Genomic DNA, 24,990 nt, shown 5'->3' on the forward strand with positions numbered 1-24,990 from the left:
GTCTTCGGCACTCTGCTAGCCGATTGGTTAATTATTTCATTAAGTGAAAGATAAATAAATAAATAATCAGGAATCGTCAGCACAGATTCCATGTTACATTTTTCTTTAATAACTTTAAAAAAAAGTAAAAAGGTTGCGATCGATACTGCTGTGTAAGGTAAGTGTAAAAATTTGAATTTTTTTATTCATGATTACTTATTAATGCCGTAGTAAGCAAAACCCGGCAGTAAGTAAGCTCATTGATTTTATTATTTTCTCTTGCACAAAAGTTAAATAAACGACTATAAGACATGAGCTCTAGAGTTGTTTTTTTTCAGTTCCCTAACTGATATGTAAAAAATTGTGAAGTGAGCTTCGGTGCTCAGTTGGCCCATTGGATGTAAATTTGTTCGAGGTAATGAATAATGTGTTAGCGAAGTGAATTAGATGGATTATTAGGGTCTCAAAGACATTGGATTAGATCAAACTTGGAATTTTTTTTTTTTTTTTTTTTTTTTTTTTTTTTTTTTTGTCAAAAGAAATTTCAATTACACAAAATCAGGTATTTATTTTAGCGAACAGTCGCTTTATTCTCTTGGGTGGCATGTTTCGCTGTTCCACCATAAGTAGGTAGGTACGTACGCGACGCGCAATCCTGCGCACGATCGATAACTTCTTATTTTGTTCAAGTCTAAAAAAATTTGATTACTTTGCGTAGATAAAGCAAGCGATGCATTAAGCTGGGTTACTGTATGTCATTCACCAGTAAAAAAATGTTTAATGCATGGCTGATGAGCGTTCTTCCAAAGAAATATTTTTTGTACAAGTTTTAAAACAACATCAAGGTTCTATCGGGATTAGATGCGTTTCTTTCTATTACATGTGGCCTATACCTTCTTTAATCTTGTTTTGCAAATACAGAAAAATCCCCTCTTCTTTTATTTTTCATTTCCTGTAAGTTACATAAGCTTGAGCATTTTAATAACATACAAGTCATTACCTCGTTAGGCGAGTTGTCATTTTAATTTTTTGTGTGCTGCTTACTTACCAGCGTAGTTCTTTTTCTAATTTTTACTTTGTACAAATCAATTGCATAAAGTAATTTTTCGCACTAGTGTGCGAAAAATAGGAGTTTTCCGCACTGGCCACATGTAATAGAAAAAAGCGCATCTAATCCTCATAGAACCTTGATGTTGTTTTAAAAATTGTACAAAAAATATTTCTTTGGAAGAACGCTGAATGACATGCATTAAACATTTTGTTACTGGTGATTGGCATACAGTAACCTAGCTTAATGCATCGCTTGCTTTATCCACGCAAAGTAATCACATATTTTTAGACTTGAACAAAATAAGAAGTTATCGATCGTGCGCAGGATTGCGCGTCGCGTACGTACCTACCTACTTATGGTGGAACAGCGAAACATGCCACCCAAGAAAATAAAGCGACTGTTCGCTTAAATAAATACCTGATTTTGTGTAATTAAAATTACTTTTGACAAAAAAAAAAAAAATTCCAAGTTTGATCTAATCCAATGTCTTTGAGACCCTAATAATCCATCTAATCCACTTCGCTAACATATTATTCATTACCTCGAACAAATTTACATCCAATGTGCCAACTGAGCACCGAAGCTCACTTCACAATTTTTTACATATCAGTTAGGGAACTAAAAAAAAAAATAATTAAACAACTCTAGAGCTCATGTCTTATAGTCATTTATTTAATTTTTTTGCAAGAAAAAATAATAAAATCAATGAGCTTACTTAGTGCCGGGTTTTGCTTACTATGGCATTAATAAGTAATCATGAATGAAAAAATTCAAATTCTTACACTTACCTTACACAGCAGTATCAATCGAGCAGAATCGATCGCAACCTTTTTACTTTTTTTTGACAGATGTTCTGCAATACAGTACTGATTACGACGTTGACGACTATGATACTGACAACATGGTTTTTAAAGATGTGGTTGACCATATTGTGTGCGAATAACAGAAGTTACCTATTTAAATAAGTACAAAAAAATTGGCAATGTACTGCATTGCTACTGTTTATTTTTTGTCGAATGATGGCGAAACTACAACGATCATCGACATTTACAAAATTTATTTGTGAGTGCACTATGGCTCAGTCGGCTAGATCATGTGCTAGCACGCGGAAGATCGTGGTTTGATTCCCGGCTAGTGTGATAATTTTGGTCAAGTACCTCTGTGATTTTTACACGTGCTTTTTTACCTGCTCTTAGCGGACGAGATGGGTGACCTCAACGCAGCGAAACTTTTTATTTTTCTCCTTACCATATCCTAGTAATGGGTGGCCACCTATCCCTCTTTTTGTCCCCTTCCAAAGTGTCGAGTGCCTTAAGTAGTGGATCCTTCTGGTACCGGGATGTAAGACACTATAATACACAAAAAAAACTATGTTTGTAACAAACGGTAAACCGGAAGTTTGTTTTTAATTGTTATCTGGTTAAAGAATGTAAATACCTATACGTATGTTTTCTCGATTTATTCGGTGTTTTTCATCGCTTTGACGGTTGTGATAATTTTTTTGATAGATGAACGGAATCGCATTTAACTGTCTTAATATAATTTTAAACATGGTTTGCACTATCCAGCTGAATTTATTTTATTTTATGTTAAGTGACCCAAGAATGACAAATAAGAAGAAAGTTGCTCAATATTGACTCGAAAAAAGCTGATAAAACGCCAAGTTTTTTAATTTTTTTGGAGCAGGAAAACCTGCTTTTTGCAAGCCTGTTGCTAGGAAACCTATTTTTCTTTTGAGAAGCATAACCAAACCTACAGTTTGCTGAAAAAATTAACCAGGCTCGAAGAACTACTTGCGGGGCCATTTTTTGCGTTCTTCGTAAAAGGGAAACCCTGCTTACTGAAAGCCTTTTGCTGGACAACCCACTTTCCCTTAAACAGCTATTACTACACACTTAATCTCCTGCAAAAATAAACCAGGCCTTGATGAACTCAGTGCGGGGCCGTTTTTGCGTTGCAAATTGCCATGTTGTTGATTACGTGTACGCGACTTATAGAGTTTCCTGGGCCTATTATCTAGACAAGTGTGAATCCTGTTATATTGCAAAGTTTCAAGCGGGCCTTTATGAGCTAATTGATTTTGCGGTCGACTATTATCAGCACATCCTTGTCTAATTACGAGCTTATAGAAAGTTTTCTTTCAACTGTGTATAATCGATCGATTACATACGATAATCGGTTTAGTTTAGTATGTTGGCCCATGTTAGACGATTCAAATGCAGCTTCTCATGAGCCTGGTTCTAGATAAATTTTTGCTGGTAAGCAAAAGTAAAGCTAAAAAAACGCAAAACTATCTTTAGGATTGTCCTACTCAATTGTATTTTTGTTTCCCTTAACGTGTACCTATTAGATACATTTTCATTTCAGTCAACCAATCGAACGCTAATGTTAGCGTAGTAAAATTAGGTCAGATAGGTGACGATGTGGTTAAAGGAAATATTACGCTGACTGTTGATCCACCAACCTTTGTTTCTGGCAATGCATCCGACCCTGCTACTCTCGTTGACCCATTCATGGAAATGGATTCAGAACAATTAGAGCGACTTGAAATAGCACTTCAAAGTGAAGAGGCCAAGCAGATACTCGGTGAAAATGTCACCGCAATGCTTGGTAAGTCCTGGTATACTCCAGTTTTTAAAAAACTTTTCTTTAGTTTTCCTAAAAATAACTACATTTTTATCTGTCTAGTCTATTAACTTAAACCTAATCAGAAATTTTCTGTTAATAGACTTGCTGACTGTTGAAGAACAACAGAATTCTATAAAGCACAGCATAGAGCTAGATCATTGTTACACTAGCAGGTTCTCATCTTTACAGTCCCAGATTGCAGATCCAGTACCTGATGACAGTTGTACTGGCATGAGCGAATCTGTTGTTATTGATCATAACGACTTATTAATGGAGGATGATCTAGAACAAATATCGGCAATATCTTCCAGTAGCTGCAGCACTGTCCCTACAGCTCTGGTCAAACAGAAAGTCATATCCATTACTTCGAAAATTGTTCAGCAGCCAAACTTGTTTGTGAATCGATCCAAGCGAGCCTTGAATGCAAGCAAACTGCAGTGTATAACAACTCCTTCGAAGCTACTTAGTAGCAGCACTGATGCACATGAAATCTTAACACAAGTAGAAGGTAGAACAAGTTCTAAGGTTAGAGTAGATCAGGAAATAAATGATCAGAGAACAGTGCAACAGCAACTGCTGGAGAAGTCTGATAATCAACTGTTTTCATCATCTGAATCTTCCGCGTCTGACTCCGACAGTGATAGTGACTTTGGACCTTGGTCTCCTAGAAGAGGCATCCGGGCCAGAGGAGGGCGTAGAGGCCTTACAACTAGGGGTGGCAGTATGGCGGCCCTCCGTAGGCGATGTTCCAATAAGCTGATTGATAATGAGCAGGTTCGCCGCCTCGACTTTGAGATGGTAGAGACTGGAAGCACGATGAAGAACTCTGATAAAGAAGAAAAGTTAAACAAACACAGTTCTAAGTCACTAAGTCGGACAGTTAAAATTATATCACCTAAACGAAAAGAAGATTCAGTGGTACTAATAAGAACGCCTTCACAAGAGCAGCTGATTCCATTACGGACACAATCCCAGACAAAATTTCAGACAATACACTTACTGCCGCAATCGCAGATACAACTGGAGCAACAGCCATTACCGCCACAACTACTACCAGTATCACCGTCTTTAATGAAACAGAATGTGTTGCAGATTATGAATAAAGTTAAAACAAACAAAATTAAAGAGGACTCATTGTTCTCAAATTTAAGCCTAGATCCAGCCAGAAATATTCCATTTGCTCAAAATCAAACTGGTGTAAAAAAAGGTAACGTAAAATATCCTTCTTTAAAGAAGCATTTAATTATTCCAAAAAATACATGTATTACAAGTGAAAGTTTAAAAGTTCCTATGTTTAAAGATGTCAAAGTCCCAGGCTTACCTCTAACTATGGAAAAAGGGTTAGCATCGCTCAACGTGCATCATTTTGCTAGTAACGATGTAAATCTTAAGACTATTAGTTCTTGTCAGAAAACTGAACTACTTGCAGAAGCTAAGAATTGTCAAAAGTCCACAGATAGTAAGAAAGAGAAGAAAAAAGGAGATAACATTTCTGATACATGGCATAAATCAAGTGTTGAAGAAACCCAACTCTCTGATACCAAAGTATCTAATGGTGAAGAACTGTTGCCATTTTTTTACGTTGTTTGCCTTAGCAAAAAAATGACCTAATAGTTGAAAATTTTAACTTTTTTAGTTTAGATCATAAAATAAAAAAAATAATGATAATAATAAATAATAATCAAGTAACTTAAACAAAATTTATTATATATTTAATTTAACACTTTTCTTTTTTTTTGTAGTTGTCAAAAAAGTTATTAAAAAAGAATACCGTAAGTCAGATGTTTTGGTCGCTGAAGCTCTAGGTCCAGCTTTATTCTCAACTCCAGACATTATACGTCGTGTTGGCTCTAATTATGAAACAAAAACTTCAGAGAGTCCTGCCGCGTCATTAATTTCAGCCACACCCTTACTGCCTTCTACAAGTGATGTAATTCCATCAATAACCTCCACAAATATAGTTCATGAGCAAGTAGAAAGAAGTTCGCCTCTTGACATTCCTGCAAATAAAATAGTTACTAAGTTGAGCAGTGATACACCTGTTCTAGTAGGCCCTTTAGAAGATAATAAGATATGTAAGCCATCTGAAGTATCAGACTTGATTCCTTCTGCAACAGATTGTGGTTAGTATTTCTCAATGATATAGCAAAAATTATTGTAAGTTTGTTTCAATTTAAAAAACTAATGAAAAAAAGTCATTTATAACTAAACAGTCATTAATCATAAAAATTCTTTTATATTAAAAGTCTTTCTCATTAAATATTTTGACACACAAGTGCCAATCTTTAATTTGCTTTAATTATTATAACTAATTTTGTACGTAATGCCGTTATTTAACTTAACATTAAAATTAATCTAATGATTGAAATACTTTGATGGTTACGTAATATTTAGTTAACTTACAATCTGTTTTAATTTTTGAAAAATTATTTTGTATAACTGCCAAATACAACTTATAAGGTAGTTCTTGCAACAACAGATCATAGTAGTATTGCTAAACTTGTTTAAGAAAGTAAGTTCACTTTTTTTGGCTACTAAACTTTAATTCTTAATTTATACTTTAACGACGTAAACGATATAAATAATTGATTTTATGATATATTAATTATTGTACTGTGAGCTTTATTACTATATGACTGTTACTCAGTACAAACGAAAAAAAAAAAAATTTATCAAATTAAAAAATCATGTAATAATCGTTGTGTAACCCGCAATTACAGGTAGAATTGAAGCTGACGAACATTTGCTGGCTACTTTAGGAGTGGAAGTAGATAAGCAACTACCAAATGATGAACTATTAGCAGAGGCTTTATTGTTACAAGAAACCCTTGGTGCGGATTTAGAACACGTAAGTTTTCACTTGATTGCGCAAAGTATTATTTTAAAAAGTATTTGACTAGGACAGTGTGACCTGTGCCACGTAGTAATCGATTACTGTTTTAATGAAGTAAGGAATCATGTAGTGTTTTGTAGTTTTTACCCCTTAAAAACTACGCTAGGTACTTAATGAAGGTTCAGTGGTTTTATAATAATTCTATGATAACAGTTAACTCTAAAATATGATAAATAGAAGCGTTGAGTAACTATGTGAATTTTTTAAATATTGATCATCACACGCCTCTTTTGATCTATAGAATGTTAAAGTTTTTAATCTTTTAATAGGCTTTGATGAGAGTAAAATTTAGCAATATTTTGGCAAATGAAAAAAAATTAACTAGAAAAAATACAACAAAAATTGTAATGAGTAAAATCTCATACAATTCTGAAGATTTTGGAAAGTATAAGTGTCCTGATATTATCAGAATCACTTTCACAATAGGATGCACTTAAAATTATGGTGTCGAACCTAGCAGAATGGTAAAATCAATTCAAATTCAAATCAAAAGTTGACTTCCTTATTCTAAAAGTTAATTTTCCAGATATAATTCTTATTTTCTTATTCTGAAAACTTAATCTTCCAAATGTTTTTTTTAAGTTGTAAAGTAAATTAGGAATCGATTATTTCTGTGTTGCAAAATTTGACATTTGAATTGCTAATTAATTAATCTATTTTATTTCATTTTATTGATTTATTTTGTCGAGTACGTGCCAGAGCATTTAGCATGCCAATATATTAGTGGCAGTACATGTAATATCACCTCTCTAACAGCCTTGATAAAGCTTATTTAGATTAGTTAATAACTTAATCAACTGCTATTTTACTGCAACTTTTCTGTCTCATTTCTTAATGATTTAAAATAATTTTTCTGAATATTAGCATTGTGTATAAAAGTAGCTGTAATATTCATTAATTATAAACAAAAGTTAAAGTAGGGCTGTCAGTAAGCTAGAAACTTTCGTTGGTATGCTAAATGCTAAAACTGTATTAATAGAATTTTTTGGCATCAAAATCTTTTTATTCTCATATGTTAGTGCACATAACAATTTTGACACATTTCGGCACATTTGCATTAGTAGGATATGTGATACAAAAGCATGTTATGTCAATAACATAATTTATAAAAATTAGGTGGATCTTAATCTAATTTTTACTAGTTGGTGTGTAAGTCTTAGAACCATATCAAAATAATGATCTCACTAATATACAAAGCAAAGTTCCAAAAAATGTTCTAATCGCTCACTGCGAACACTATTGAACTAATGCTGACGTTTTGCATACTATTTAATTCTTGTCACGTTCTGGATATTTTTTGACGCTTTAAGTCAATCGAATTATTGACTATCATACGCGGAGCAACTGCCACAAATTTTGCCATGGTTGATATTAAAGGAAAGGAAAACAAAATAAACAGCAAGAACAACTTTCTTAACTTATGAAACGAAATTGACTTTATTTGTTTTACATTTCGAAAGGTCTCGAATAATATAGTTGCCTGGCTGCTCGCAAAATAAACACCGATTATCTCTTCTTAGTAAATTTACAAAATACCTGCGCTGTGTTACTAATCTCGCTCGCAGATGTTGAGGTGAGGCTAAGGCCTTGATTTGACGAAGAAAAAAACGATGTATTTGTCGGTGCCTCCAAAAGGCTGCGCGTTGCTGATAAAGTCCACGGCAATTGATAAGTTGTAGTCTTGTTGCTCTCTCGAATCTCCAAGTTTGAAGAAGAGTCGACTCCATGGCTTCCCAGTCGCTTGCTCCGGCCAAACAGAACGAAAAACTGAACTCGAATACGCCTCGCACCATCGACTACCTCAAGAAATTTTCCCCTACGCATAAGGAAAAGCGAGCTATCCTTGTCTAGTTAATACCTAACAACATACAGACTCACACGGAGAGAGCATACCTACTTCTCAAAGTACAAATTTACTCTCTACTCTTACAGCTCTCTCTCTCTCTCTCTCTTTCTCATGTATCCGAACATACCGCCCGCCTTGTTGCGGCCAGGCAACAATCAAATTGGTTTTCTACTAATTCTAAAACACAATTAAAATTCAGCCAAATTCTTTATAACAATGCTCAACTTGATTTAAATATTCTTGAAATTTGAAAAAATCTCTCTGACGATCCTTTGAACTAAATCCACATCTTATCCAAATAATAAAAACAACAAAAAATAAATAAATTTATCACTACAAATAATAAATACTATAAATAAAGAGTGTGTTTTCAAAAGATCTCACAACAAATTTTTATACAATTAAAATTTTCGCTTCATAATTCGTAATAAAATTAATTAAAATCGACGCAGGATTTCCTAGCAAATACATTTTTTCTACGCATTGCCTGGAGAGTTAACCAACACAACTGACTACCGCTCACCTTGCTCTAGCAACTTACTCCCATTTATTTGAGAAAGCGCGACCCCTAATTCCTGATCAACCGAAAATTTTATCAATTTAATGACTGGTCGCTTGAATTCTGAAGCCGCCGTCTTGACTCTTACCACTCTCACCAACCCATCAGAGCCAAGGAAACACTCAATCACTTGACCCAATGGCCATCGACCGGCAGAAGATTGCTCATCACGCAAAATCACTACGTCACCTACTTGCAAATTCTCCTTTTCCTTAAGCCATTTACTTCTCTGTTGAAATTGATTCAGGACTTCCTTGCGCCAGCGAACCCAAAAAGAATTGCGCATCTGAGTAAGCAGGTTCCAACGCCGATACAAAGTTAATCGTTCACCCGGATCAGAGCAGGACTCAAGAACGGACAGAGGTGCGGATTCAATCAAAAAATGACCCGGGGTCAATGCCACACTATTCTCACCCTGCGAGTTTAAAGGGCACCAAAGGCCGAGAGTTCAGACAGGCCTCAATCTGTGCTGCCAAAGTTGAAAATTCCTCGAAAGTAACCGAATTCTCACCCACCACCTTACGCAAATGGTATTTAAAAGATCGAACGGCTGCCTCCCACAGACCGCCAAAATGAGGCGCTCTGGGTGAAATGAATTCCCATACAATCCCTTGTTCCGCCAGTTGAGCCACAACATCATTTATTTCCTTGAACGCTCCGTTGAATCGGCTCTCAATTTCTCGTGAAGCGCCTCGAAACTTGGTACCATTATCAGAGAAAACACTAATACAAACACCTCTACGAGCAGTTAACCGATGAAACGCTGCAAGAAATGCCTCAGAAGAAAGACCTGACACTACCTTGATGTGTACAGCTCTCACAGTCATGCATACAAAGATAGCCACGTATCCTTTGACCGTTTTGGCCCCGCGACCCTTAGAAAAGAGTATGGGAAACGGTCCAGCAAAATCAACTCCAGTAAAGGCAAACGCTTGAGTTCCATTCAATCGATAGGAAGGCAAAATACCCATTTTTTGTTCAACTACCTTACCAGCATGACGCGTACAAATCACACACTTCCTATAAACACTCCTGATCAGCTTGTTGCCATGGAAAATCCAACAAAAACGACCTAGATAACTTCGCATGAGCGCAACCCCACCGTGCATGGTAATAAAATGAGAATACTCAACTAAGCGTCAAACCAACGGCTCATCAGCCGGCAATATAACAGGATGCTATTTTTCAAAAGTCAATACAGAATTTTGAAGCCTTCCACCAACCCTCAGCACTCCGTATTTATCAATAAAGGGCGCCAAGCGCAACAAACGCAAGATCATTGGTATCGAGCGCTTTCTCTGCAAATGGTCAATCTCACGAGCAAAATTATGGCTCTGTATAAGTCTATAAAAGGAGACACGTGTCGCCCGCCAAGCCCAGGTTCGCGAAGCAATGGTACTCACATTTGCACTCAATACTTGCAGCCCAAGTCGCCACCGAAACATAACTACTAGCACTCTCAAAATCTTTGAATACTTTGATATTTGCCTCAACTTAGTAAGTGTTTCAGATTCTACATTACCCGAACTCTCTTCTACTTCGTTAGCCACAAGAGATGCCACGGCCTGGGAACCCTCTATGGATACCGCCGACAGAGATGGAGGAATATCATCACCCAGCCACGCAGGGCCATGCCACCATAATTCACTGAGAGCTAGGCGCGATGGTGTAACTCCTTAAGTAGCAATATCCGCAGGATTGTCGGCAGACCTCACGTGACTCCATGTGACACGAGGAAAACGAGTTAATACCTCACTAACACGATTGGCAACAAAAACAGGCCAACGCGATGGATGACTCTTCAACCAGTCCAACACAATCTGGGAGTCGCTCCAAAAGGAAATACTTTTCGGCTTCGTTTTAAGCTGCCCAATAATAAAATCTGTCAAACGAGAAAGGAGAACAGCCCCACAGAGCTCCAACCGCGGAAGCGACTGAGTTTTAACTGAAGCTACCTTGGACTTAGCCATCAACAAAGTAGATTTTCCATCAGAAGTTACACAATAAACTGCGGCACCGTATGCCCTTTGAGAGGCATCGCAAAACCCATGGAGACTCCAGTGTTCAGTCGATATGACTCCCACTGCACGAACAATCCTAATATCACTCAACTGATTCAATGAATCACGAAATTCCAACCAACGCCTCTCTAAGTCAGCTGGAAGAGCTACATCCCAATCAAATTTTTCAATCCACATACCTTGCATTAATATTTTTGGCACGACAATTATAGGAGCTAAGAAACCAAGAGGATCGAATAAACGTGCAGTCTCCAATAAAACAAGCCTTTTCGTGATCTTAAAAGAAAGGGTAGGAAGATTAATCTTAAAACGAAATTCATCTTCATTTGGACTCCACTTCAATCCTAAAGCTGAAACAATCTCATCGATATCTAGAGAAACCTCCCCTTCTGACAAGCCCTCGATTCCTTCCAATAGTTCAACTGTATTCGACGCCCATTTACCGAGCTGCGTACCAGCATTAGCCAACAACGAAACCAACTGATTACGCCGAAGAGTTGCCTCTCCCAAAGTATCAGCACTCGCAAATATATCATCCACATATACCTGTGACTGAAGAATAGCAGCCGCCTCAGGATGCGTTGATTTACCCTCCTCAGCCAACTGCAACAAGGTACGAATCGCTAAAAATGGAGCAGGAGCAGTACCATAAGTCACCGTTGACAATTGATACTCTTGTATGAATTTGGACCTGTTGGAACGCCAAAGGATATTCTGCCATCTCCGATCCTCAGGATGTACGAGAATTTGACAAAACATTTTTACTATGTCTGCGGTAAAAAAAAACCTAAAAAACGCCAACGAGTAATCAACGCCGCTATCTCCACCTGCAATTGTGGTCCGGAATGTAGAAGACTATTAAGCGATAAACCGTTAAAACACTTTTGCGACGCATTGAACACTACGCGTAATTTCTTTGAACCATCATTTTTATAAACTGCATGGTGAGGTAAATAACACAAAGCCGCGCTCCTTTCCGACTGCGATGCGCTCCTCATGTGATCCAACTCTTGGTACTCGCGCATGAAACTATCATAAGCCTCTTGTAATTTGGAAGATCCTTGCCGACGTTTCTCCGAATGAAGCAAACACGCTAAAGCTTTCTCCTTCGAATCTCTCAACGAAGCATTGGAGCGAAACAGAAGTCGAACTATGAATCGACCCGACTGATCGCGGTTGGTGGACCGCTGAAAGAACTCTTTACAATATTCATCATCCCTTGGCAAAACTTGAGTATCGGGCACCTCTTTGATCTCCCAAAATTTAACGATTAACTTATCTAAACTCTCATCAATACGAATGTGATGAGCGTGCACAGTCGAATGACTCTCCGAATTAATATCAACAGGTCCAGTGAGGATCCAACCGAACATCGTCAGTTGAGCTACCGGTGCCCCGATCGGGTCACGTCGTATGCTCTCCCTTAATATATTGGCATAAATGTCAGCACCAAGAATAGCATCAACGCGACCGGGTGAACTATATTGCTCGTCAGCAAGCTGGATTCCACTCAAATACCGATTGTCCGGAATCTCCGTCACTCTACAAGGAATAACTCAAGATAACTCACCAAGAACCGAAAATCGATGCGAACTCACGAATTCTCTATCCACACTGGAACCGATCAGAGCAGTGACCTCGTGCGACGCCCTAGCACAAACCGTTGATCCAACGCCTGAAATCGATACTGAAACCCTATTCCGAGGTAATACCAAGCAAGAGGCTACGTTCTCTGACAGAAAAGACCGTTCAGCACCCGGAACTATAAGCGCACGAACAACACGAGATTCACCTTTCGGATTTTTCAAAATAATATTTGCTGTACCAAGTAGAACTCGACCATCAATTGAAGCCGCAAAAGCGAGTGTCGATCCACCAGCAGTGATCTCCTTACTACTATTCAAAGAATCGGAATGAACTTCTGTGCCTAATGTGCTCCTGTCTGCGAAGCAGCCGGCCCTGGTCCCCAGCAGGCTGCAAATGCAACAATGAATGATGACGCTTCCGACAATAACTACAACAGCGCTTCGAGAAACAATCAGCGAGACGGTGTCCCCTCCCCAGGCAATTTAAACATAAATTTTCTTTTTTACAAAAATTTAACCGCGCATAAGCATCCAACGATCGAAACTTTTCGCACAAATATACATAATGCATGCCCTGACAAAATACGCAAACCTCTTTAGAATTCTCATTCGCCACGTTGGCCACGACAGTATAAGACTGATTCCTCATCGCACCACCCGATTTACCGCTTGATTCGGCCCGAGAAAATGATTCACTTCTTGAATCAGAGCGAGACTGGTCCACTGATCGGGCTTGACGCTCTATAAAGGCAATTAATTCCTTATACTGATCGAATGCGTCCTTGCCTTCCTGTGAAACATTCCACGACTCTCGCGTGCCTGAGTCAAGTTTACGCACGATGCAGTGAACAACAAAATGATTACACTACTCTATAGGCCAATTAAGATAGACGAGTGCCTGTATGCTTTCTTCTGCGCGATCAATAATAGCCGAAAGATCATCCACTCGGCGTGCTCGAACCGTAGGCAACTAAATAAGGTTTTCCAAATGAGTTGCAAGGCGTAAATGACGATTATCATAGCGCCGCAGCAAACGCTCCCAAGCCACAGAGTAATTCTGTGCCATCGTGCCAATCTCGATTTATTCTCAACAAGAAACGAAAATTCGCTATACTTTCCTTGCAACAATTAACGATGACAAAAAACCTTCACAGTAAAATTAACAATAACAAAGTATAAAAGTTCCAATCTTCTCATTCAGCATCTAAAACAAATTTTTTAAATCAAAGTTAAAATTCCTACGAATATGCTTACAAGGTTCCAAAAGCAAGTCTTGTATTAAAACCACAACAACAACACAAAAGTTCGGCTAAGCCAAGCGTCTACTTATCGGTTTACAGCGAGCAGGTATCTCAAGCAGTGACGGTGACCTCTCCGTGCTCAATGTGTAGCACGTACACCAGGTATAATCGCCGAAGGTAAACAATCATGACCTCGAAGTTGTTGATGCTTGCTGTCCTCTATCGTCATGCAGCAATGCTACTTCGCTGCGAGTATCCAAACAAAGCAGCACCACGATAACGGTGCTCAACCAGTCGAGATAACATCCCAGAAAGACGGAAAAGGGCCAAGTTCCCAATGAATCCGAGTTAAAAACAACTACGCTACGAGTACATTTTTTTGGTTACAACTCACAGTAAATGCACCGACAAAACGATACGAAGAAAAAATGTTTCCTCTCACTATCAACCATGCTCTGCTACCAAAAATGGTGACACTTTAATTCAATCGAATTATTGACTATCATACGCGGAGCAACTGCCACAAATTTTGCCATGGTTGATATTAAAGGAAAGGAAAACAAAATAAACAGCAAGAACAACTTTCTTAACTTATGAAACGAAATTGACTTTATTTGTTTTACATTTCGAAAGGTCTCGAATAATATAGTTGCCTGGCTGCTCGCAAAATAAACACCGATTATCTCTTCTTAGTAAATTTACAAAATACCTGCGCTGTGTTACTAATCTCGCTCGCAGATGTTGAGGTGAGGCTAAGGCCTTGATTTGACGAAGAAAAAAACGATGTATTTGTCGGTGCCTCCAAAAGGCTGCGCGTTGCTGATAAAGTCCACGGCAATTGATAAGTTGTAGTCTTGTCGCTTTCTCGAATCTCCAAGTTTGAAGAAGAGTCGACTCCATGGCTTCCCAGTCGCTTGCTCCGGCAGAACAGAACGAAAAACTGAACTCGAATACGCCTCGCACCATCGACTACCTCAAGAAGTTTTCCCCCACGCATAAGGAAAAGCGAGCTATCCTTGTCTATTTAATACCGAACAACATCCAGACTAACACGAAGAGAGCATACCTACTACTCAAAGTACAAATTTACTCTTTACTCTTACAGCTCTCTCTCTCTCTCTCCTTCTCATACATCTGAACAACATTTTTTGCAGCTTTTTTTTCGAAAAAATTAATAATCGTAATAAGCAAGCTCAAAGTTAGACAAAAACGCTAGCTTTTCGTTTTAGTTTAGTAGAATCTGCAGGGTGGAATAGAAGTTAAATCGAAAGCACCCGTATTTAAAGTCAGTAAGCCTTGTAATAATATTCCCAAGCAAACTGTCAATTATTATAGTCGTCCACTGGCATTACGTAATAACAGAGCTGTTCGTGGTTCAGAGAATATCACCCTGAGGTGTTCAGGCAGTTCCGTTTTCTGGAAACTTTAATCAAGAAAGAGCTTAGCGTACTGTTTCTTCCTAGGGCCATCTAACATCGAACCATCTTACCAACAACATATTACAATTTAACAATGCCTACAGTTGCAACAGAGCAATGGAAAGGAGAACTTAAAGTGTCATAATAGTTAATTACATATCTAGAAACTGACGCCTAACATTTATCAAGATTAGAACAGCAGCATCAAAAGTGACGAAAAAATAATCCATTAGCTGACAGATCGGCTTTTCATTACTATCCTAACATTGATAACTTAAATCTTTCAGCTATTTAAGTAGGTAAACTAATACATAAATATTCATTTTGGTGCTGACAAATAGATCATTGATCAAGAACATTGTTTCTCTGGTGGTGAAGTTTTGTAATAAAAAAATTTTTTTTTTTTAACTTTTTTTTATTAGTCTCAAATCTTAGAAGCTTAATCAATTAATTCCTTTGATGTGTTATATGAAAATGCAAATCAGCAGCTCTGTTTAGGCTCAACAACTGTTGTAACTGTTGTTTAGTACTATTACATTTTTCTTACTATTTTGCAGCTCATCACTCGACCACAATTGCATGAGTTTCTAACGAAAATTTTTTTAATGGGAATTCTTTGTATTACGGAAATCGTACAGAATAAAAACAAAAAATGTGTAATATTCATGGACTACAAGTATTTTAATAGATATGTTAGAAAATGATTCTGATGCTTGTTGATGAATTAGAAATTTAATGTGACTTTATGAGATACACAAGCAATATTTATTTATTTATTATTATTATATCAATTGGCACATATATAGATGGTGACACGTTTATTACTGAGCTGATGATTACTGTTACGAGCACCCATGCCTTTTTTGATAAAAAATATACTTAAATTGTAAAATTATAATTCACTTTTTTTCTATTTTAAAAAATGTTCAAGAAATAAGTAAGAATGACAATTATATTATCTCTGGGTGCCGATCAAACACACAACCTCATGTTTACGAGACAGCAGCTCTACCACTTAAGCTACCGAGAAGGGCATATTTATTCGCACCGTAGGTTTGGATAAGTTTTTATTCGAAATGGTTTCAACTGTTTTGCCTCAAGCTGGATTGTAATAAAAATATTGGAAAATTGTTGTTATGCCTGTTAATACATTAGAAATTTAGTATGACTGTATAACATCATTTTTCAATACATCCATTAAAATTGAGCTTGAGGCTCAGAAAATTAAAAATAAGAACTTATCTAAACCTACGCTGCAAGTAAAGGTGCGGCCTCTTGTTAGCTTATGTGGTAAAGCAACTGTCTAGTAAACAGGAGGTTGTGTATTCAATGTGAACCCCGAGAGGATACTTTTCTCTCTCTCACGTATTTCTTAAAAATTTCTTGAAATAGGAAATGAAACAATTTTAATTTTCAATCGTGAGTACATTTCTTATCAAAAAGGGCATAGGTGATTGTAAGAGTACTTTTATTAAAGTACCACTATCTATATATACCAATTGGTTTGATTATAAGTGTATCAATATTGCTTGTGTACCTCATGAAGTTACATTAAATTTTAAATTAAAATATTTCATATAAAGTGTTAACACACTATCGTACTCCACTTAGTAAATCTCTGTCGAAGTATTATCTAGTATTATATAATATCCAAGTTCTGAAAAACGTTGTGATCAATAACCGTAAAAACTATCATAAGCCCACAATGAAAAAACAAAGTTATAAAATTGGACGTGAAAAACATTTTTTCGTACGTATTTTCTAGGTGCTGAATCTGAATCTGAAGTCAGAATAGAGGCCCCGCTGCGAAATTTTCAGTAAATCGCTGTTTAAAGTCTGGAAAATCAGTCTAAAACACCTCATTCATTATGTTCAAGCCCTAATTACGCAAGGATCATTAGTATCTCATATTTTAAGTGTACAAAAAAAACAGACGGCTTCCATACCAATCTAAAAACTGAAAATATTTTAATAACCTTGAAGCCTCAAGTTAGCTGAAGAGTTACATCTCAATGTATGTTTTAATTATTTTTCCCTTATTTACTTGTCTTCTTATCCTTGAAAGATCTGCGTAGTGGATTTCTCTTACATTTTGTACTTTCCTTCTCATGCGTCTCCCTTTTTGATAAATAGCAAAAGTCAGCCATAATGTTAATATTTTACCGTTCTTCACAACGTTTTTCCATCTCTATAATATAAAATTTTCAAATCCATGTAAATTAACCATTTGTGCTTTCCATGATTAAGTTTTCTCAATATTATTTCTGTGTTTGTATATTCTTTTAATACAGTAGAGTGAACAACTGGGATTGGAGCAAATTTATTAGTATTGGGCAATAAGACACCCTTGAGACTCCTTGTAGAGAAGTGTATGAACAACTGCCACTTATCAACTTTATATGTGGCTGGTTTTAGTTCATTAATTAACCCTACTCTATCCTGACAATAAACTATGTTGGAGGCTTGAGTGAAGAAACCCTGTACTGTTCCTTCCTATCACGATAAAACGACACTTTGGTTGTTTGAATCAAATTTCTTATTAAATCGTTTAGCTCATCTTGAGATTATTTCTTTACTTTTTTCTCAGGTATTTATTGATACGGATTAAAGTCGTCCTCGGAATCTTCTTTTTTCTAATTTTTTTTGTCCACACATATTATGAATACCCGCACGGTAGCGATCCTGTTCCGATCGTAGGTAAGTGAATCATCCTGTAGGTGATAACGTTCATACCTCCCCAGTTCTACATATAAGAGCTTTTCGACTGTAAGAAGATCGTTGTCAACTCATCGTTGGACACTCTACAGTTTCATTCTTACACCCTAACGTCCCCCTGTCAAGCAGTGTGTCGTAGACTTAGTTACCACGATAGAGCAGACGGTGAACCATCCTACTCATCTCCATTTGAAGCAGATGTCATTGCTTCCATTGTCCATCGTGGTTATTGTGCGAAACCAGGGCGAAGCGAGTTTTTCGTTGTACTCGTCGTAAGGACCTCACCTGTAACCTCCGACGTGGTACTGACTAGACAACGCTGTGATTATCAACAGTGAAGATAATTTTGAAGCGGCCAATGTGGGATTAACTTCTCCTTTATCAAAATGACTTGATAAGATTGATTAAAGGCGATGTAAAGTGGTTATTCCCAAGCGAGTTGGCTTGGGAACAAGCGTCCTCGCCTTGGAAACCTCCGGGGGCCGTCACTTAGAGTGAGGGTGCGGGTCTGGCAAGCCCGAGTGACCTCTAGCCAGGGGAAATGAGCACCGTTTTCTCTGAATACGGTAATAAAATTTGGTGCTTCAACAATTTCCGTTAGGGCGTGAGTGGGGGAACGTTGCATGAAAGGAGACCCGGGATCAGACTTGACCACCTGGTCGCGAGGCGAAATCTCTTTAATCTTCTCAGAAAGTTTTATGCTTAAAGATTGCTGTATTTGGGGGTAGCTGAATGTTTGTAATCAAGCACCTAAAACTTCGCGTGACTCTTGCTGTCGTGAGCACTAACGAGTCAGAGGAGCGCTCACGGTTGGCAGCTGGAGTCCATAAGCGTGATAAGCGCCTGGGGCAGTTGTTTGACTCTCGCGTTTTCAACAAGGGTAGCATTGTTTTTTTAAGACGCTGAAAGTGGACGACCCCTCTGAAGACAAAAAGAGGCCATGGCCTTGTTGTGATTAGAGCCGAGCTCGACTTGGTCCAAAGACTTGATGCGCAAGAGCGTCAAGCAAGGGTATGTGTCGCTAAAAGTACCACGGCCAGTCGAAACACCCCGTTAAGGTCGTAAACTGAAAATCGGATGATCGGGAAGGCCTCTTTTCACTGAGTTTGGCTGACCGAATTACTAGTTCGAAGTAAGGAATTGACCATAGAGTGGAGCACGTCTGGCAGGCATAAGGCCAAATTTTGAAAGTTGGCTACAAAAATATTGCTGCCAATAAGTGCAGGCATTGCCATTTTTGGTACCATGCATGATTTTTGAAATCTAATATATGCGTAGCATACAACTATAGTGTCAGCTACCCATGCTTACAAAATCGTCTTAACAGACGTGCTATGGATAATTATTGTCACCCTCCCTGTTGATCTCCTTTGGAATGCAAATGGTCCTAGACAACTTGAAGAAAGGAACCCTCCTTTGGAAACCTTAAAGAAGTCAGGGCTGATGATGGGAGCAAAAACTAAAGGAGGAAGCCCTGAACGGATAGTGCAAATACAATTATTAAAAGCTGGGTATAAGCGGCGTAGAGGACTCAGCCTTCAGGGAGTTGCGCCCCTGCCCGTATCATAGCTATTACGTGGCTCCAGGTGGGAGCCAGCGGACACGCCGCTTAGAGGTCCCCGTGGATGCTGCCATCACTGAAATTGTCTCCAAACGGTTGGACTTAGAAAAGCTGATAAAAAGTCGGGGCAGCTACTGGTTGTAACGAAAGTGTCTGTCCCAGATTTCGATTGTATCACGCATAGAGACTTGATAACATTTAACTTTAAGTCTCCTTGGGGATATAACCGGTACAACCAACGGGCGTATAGATTTTTCCAAGTTTGACCTAAAGTGGGTCTTGCTCGGTTGCAGATAGTTATTTCCAGATTCCCCGAGTACTTTCAAGAGATTGTGCACCTCGGTTGGTGCCAAACAGCTGGAAACGGAGAGCAGCGCCAGCCGGTCATCCGGAGAACATCGTTGTGCACTTCTTCGTGTGTCGTTACCCTTCTGTCCATCGTGGTAGCGGGATTTATTGCAATGACTTTTAAGTGGAGGTGTCAGTAGATCAGTGGTCTGTGTGACACAATATTTGATCAAGGTTGCCACCCTATATAAAAAGACATGAACTAGCATCACAAAAAAGAGTAATACAAGAGTGATTCATCCCCTCATGATGAATAAAGAGATGAACTAGATAGTGATGAATGGAGCGAACAAGAAATAGGTGAAGAGAAGAAGAAGATTTTCAGGACGAATTTTTTCCGTAGGACCAAATATCTGAGAGAAAAAAAAAAGTAATCTCAAGAAGAACCCAATTTATTAGTAAGGAATTTGGGTTCATCCAAATATACAGCTAAATTACTAGCCTTAGATTTAAAATCAAGAAATATGTTAATCCAAACAACAAAAGTGACGTTTTATCGTGGTAAAGACAAAGAGTACAGGATTTTTTCACTTAAGCCTCTAATTTAGTTTATTGTCACGATAAAGTAGGGTTAGTTAATGAACTTCAATCAGCCACATATAAAGTTAATAAGTGGCAGTTGTTCATAGACTCATCTACAAGGAGTCTCAAGGGTGTCTAATTACACAATACCAATGAATTTGCTCCAATCCCAGTTGCTCACTGTTCTGTATTAAAAGAATGTACGAACACAGAAATAATATTGAGAAAACTTAATTATGAAAAGCACAATGGTTGATTTACAGGGATTTGAAAATTTTATCAACGATTCTGGGTCAACAGTCAGAATTTACCAAGCATCCATATTTCATGTGTGAATGGGATAGCCGAGAACAACAAAACCATTACGTTAAAAAAGAATGGACACCTAGAATATCTTTACAGCCTGATTCTAAGAATATTATAAAGCAGCCATTAGTTGAGCTGAAGAGAATTCTTCTACCTCCTTTAAATATTAAATTAGCATAGATAAAATAGTTTGTTAAGGCTTTGTACACGGAAGGGCAATCTTCGGATATATAAAACGTGCCTTTCTAAACTTTTCGGATGTTTAAGTCTAACAAGGTGTATTCAATAGACCACAGATCCGCCCTTTGTTGAGGGATGAGACTCATATGACTACTATGACTGTCACTGAAAAAGCAGCATGGCTTAGTTTCAAAGATGTCGCGGAAAATTTTTTTGGTAACAATAAAAATGAAGGATACGCAAAAAACTAAGAAGAACATGATAAAAATTTACTGAGAATTAGTATGTCTCATGAGTCTGAAACTACATTTCTTCGACTCTCACTTGGACTATTTCCCAAAAAATCTTGAAGATATCAGCAGACAGAAATGCAAGCGATTTCAGCAGAATCTTATCGATATCGAGATACGGTAGGAAGGACGGTGAAATATTAATATGATGGCCGACTTTTGCTGGACATTTCTAGCATAAGAAGACAAGTAAACAAGCGAAAAACTGAATAAAACATATATTAAAGTTTCACCCTTCAGCTTACTTAAGGCTTCGAGATTATTGGAATTTTTGATTTTTTTAATTTTTGGATTGGTATATAAGCCATCTGTTTCTTTGTACAGTGAAATATGATATACTTATGATTCTGGTCCTGGCTGTAGGACCCTCATTCTGGCTTCAGATTTAGATTCAGCACCTTGAAAATACGTAAGATAACATGCTTTATATGCCCAGTTTGAAAAATTTTTCTTTCTTCGTGGACCTGTGAGCTATTCAACTGATTTTTGCTGAAAATTTACTTATTTATTCTTGACATTTTCTGTATGGTTTTTGCATAGTTTTTGTAAAGAAAAAGCAAATAACAATCGCAATAAATAATCTTGAATTCTTACAAAAAAGGCTAGCTTAGCGCTTTGGTTAGTTAGAATTTGCAAGGTGACGTCATCCATCTGCAATAACTGTCAGCGAGTCATCTAATGATCAGCCAGACCAACATGGGTGATAGCAATTGATAGATACCAATCGCGTAGATTGTCCAAGAAAATTAAAAAGGCGTAAAACATACTATATTTACCTTTTTTCAACCATAAAAAAGCCGTGAAAAATTGTAGAAGAGATGAAATCAAGAATTACTATTTTAACTGTGTACTTTAGATTTATAACTATGATAATACAACTAATACGAACTGAACTGCACACGGTTTGTATAGTAAAGTGCACGCTTGCGTGCGTGCATTTCTCTGGTGGGTGCTCATTAGTAATCGGTAAGAACCGAGCTTGGTTACACATACACTGAGAGAACGTTGGTGACGCTACAGTCCCAAACGAAACGGCTACCATACATTGCTTTGGTTCCGCACCGCCCTCACAGCTTGGGAAGACTGCTCTCCTGTTTGGGACCGCAGCGTTACCAAAAGTCGGGTAGCAACACTACCAGTACGTTAGGTTAGATACCTTACCAACTAAAGTACAGCTGACACACTTCTTGTTTCGTGTGCTGGAACAACCACTGACCGCCTGTTTAATGAATCTATAATATATGTCACCACCTGCTGTTTGTTTGGCTTTTTATTGTATACATTCTTGATAAGTTAAAAACTGCTTAAATAGTTTTGGCATACATGTTCCTTTATTTACAGAAGATATAATTCCTTGATTTTTAAATATAACACATACTAGCAGCCCCCCGTCTCGGCTTCGCCCGAGACTTACTAAATAAAACACCGTAGTGTGTTGACATGTCATGTGAAACATTTTTAGTTAGAAAATTTTACACATATTCCCGATACATCTCAGAACGAAAATCTTCTCATTACAAACATATTTTTTCGAAATCCATATAGTTTATTTGGTCAAATAATAACGTGTAAAGATTCAAAAAAATAATTATACTGAAAATTTATGCCATAAAATAATCGATGGCTATAAGAAGTTGTTGATTTAGTTTCTTCTGTGTAATTCACGAAAAGGGCTATTTTTTAAAGCTGTTAAGATTTTAAACCCCCAAAAAATGTATATTAAAAAAAAATTGTTTTTTCTCATATCTCACAATTTTATTACCAGAGCAACAAAGTCCTGGACCTTAAACCCAACATTTTTATTGCCACAAAAACACAAATACATTTTCTACTCATTAAAAAATCTGAAGTAGGATCTTTAAAGATTTCAGAGATTGCTGTGAGGGTACAATGAAAAGCTGATCTCTCACGTAATGGACCCTTAAGTTGATGATTTTGACGCTGCTGTTTCAATCTCGATAAATTTTCTGCGTCAGTTTCTTGACGCCTCAAATTGTATTCATTAGATACATTTGAGGTTTTCTTTCCAATACACCCTTTTGCGACTGTTGGTATGCTTACGACTTTTATGACCCCTAAAGGCTATTTTCAGTCAACTTTGTTAATTTTAATACATTTGTTGGCAAGGTAGTTCGACGTTTGATGGCCCTAAAAAAGACCGGTGAGCTTCTTAAGTTAACTCTTTTTTGACTGCAGTTAACAGCAATTGTGACTGCCTGGATACCTCAGGGTGATCTTCTCTGGCTTACTGTTGAAGACCCAGACTGATTGGGAGAAAAATTACAAAGTCCGAAGCTTTAAGGCTAGTTGTAGTGCTCTTTCCCAACGTCTCCCGGTATAACGTCAAAGACGTTGGTGTCTAAAGCACCTTTTTTATTTTGCAGATTTAGTTGTTTTGGTGATCTTAGATGGGGAGATTGGTTAGTGATACTTGTCCAGTGGAGGCTGTCCCGTTGGCTCAATTTTTTTTCCTTCATAGCTGTTATAGGTTTGCCCAGCGCAGACCTTGGAGAGGATCAGTGATTCCTGGTTGAATGCTTAGAGTCAAGAAGGTAATATAGAGTCGTCGGTCACCGGGTTTCCCAGCCTTGCGAAGAACAACTCCGCAGGTGACGTCTGCCAGTGAATAGCTGACTTTGTTTAATAGTGCCCGTCTTTAGTTAATATAGTCTTTTAGTTGACGAATCGCTTCCGGAAATGGTAATAAAAATGTATTTGTTGGCAAGGTAGTTTAGACTTAGGTGGCCCCTAAAAAGAACCGATAAAATTGATGGTTAAGTAGGGAACGTAAATACTTTTAATGGCCCTAAAAAGCGCCAGTGGTGAAACTTCCAGGCTATTCTTTATTATTATTCCTGATGATGAAGAGCTGGCTACGGGTTGCTTGATTCTTACCCTGGGAGTCTCGATGTACGAAGACTGTGATGGAGGGAGGTACGCCGCTGACCAAAGAATATCTCGTCTTAGGTCGTTCCCCGGATAACGAACTGCTCAATTGCTCATCTTTAGACGGAAACATGTGGGTAAGCGCGTTGGGGAACGCGATGACCAAAAAGGTAGCCGTTGTGACTTCCCGTGCCCCTCAGAGCTGTTTTCCCTTGCTTACATTTGTAGCCACAAATTCTCTAACTACACCAGGTGGGAAGGTGGGACTGCCACACAACTCTGAAGAGTTGGTGCAGATTGTGCTCTGGCTAGATATGTCTCCTGGTAATTCTGGCAGAGATGGCATCGGTTGGAAGTAATTTATTTTCCTTTGATTGCACTCGTTGAGATTCAGGGTGAAGGGACACTTAGGTCCCTGCCCCCTTAGAGAAGAGTGTCGTCCGTAACTGGGATATCCAGCTGCAGGAGTATCACCGGCGTTTTCTGATCAGCTTGATGAGCTTCCGAAGCTCGACTATACCACTATCGATACGCTCCGGCCTATTATAACCACACTTATTTAATTATGTTGCAGGTAGCTTCGATTTTATGTCGACGCCACCTAGCGGATTTTACTGAACTAAAGTGAAAAGCTGGCGTATTTTTGCAAAACTTTGAGCTCATTTATTGCTATTGTTATCAAATTTTTTAAGATAAAAACTATACTAAAACCATCTAGGAAGTATCACGAATCAGTGTGCAAAATTTCAACAAAATCGGTTCAGTAGTTTTCGCGGTTAGCGATTACAAAGGTTTTAGCGACTTTGCTTTATATATTAGTAAGATTTTAATCATACTGAAATATTATAAATTTATGATTTGATTTTTTTTTTTTTTTAAGAACATTTGTTTTATTATATTATAATTTTCTAAATTATGCATCTAAAAACACTTAAGGTATCTCCCAACCACTAAATAGTA

At 37.8% G+C, this 24,990-nt stretch overlaps 1 protein-coding gene across 2 annotated transcripts in view; it reads left to right on the top strand.

Annotated features, from left to right (window-relative positions):
* The window catches only part of pps (protein partner of snf), a 285,519-nt gene that overhangs the window by 106,283 nt on the left and 154,246 nt on the right, over positions 1-24,990 (top strand). Inside the window, exons 3-7 of one of the 2 annotated variants that reach the window (XM_089598135.1) lie at positions 3,398-3,640; positions 3,759-4,865; positions 4,944-5,213; positions 5,401-5,781; positions 6,379-6,506. In XM_089598135.1, the coding sequence (XP_089454261.1) occupies positions 3,398-3,640; positions 3,759-4,865; positions 4,944-5,213; positions 5,401-5,781; positions 6,379-6,506 (2,129 nt within the window). The remainder of the gene's footprint in view (positions 1-3,397; positions 3,641-3,758; positions 4,866-4,943; positions 5,214-5,400; positions 5,782-6,378; positions 6,507-24,990) is intronic. The other variant, XM_089598136.1, reaches the window with a different exon arrangement.

This window comes from Copidosoma floridanum, unplaced genomic scaffold (assembly GCF_036245765.1).
Source record: "Copidosoma floridanum isolate Cflo_tuat_1 unplaced genomic scaffold, Cflo_Japanese_pri ptg000005l, whole genome shotgun sequence".
NCBI lineage: Eukaryota > Metazoa > Arthropoda > Insecta > Hymenoptera > Encyrtidae > Copidosoma > Copidosoma floridanum.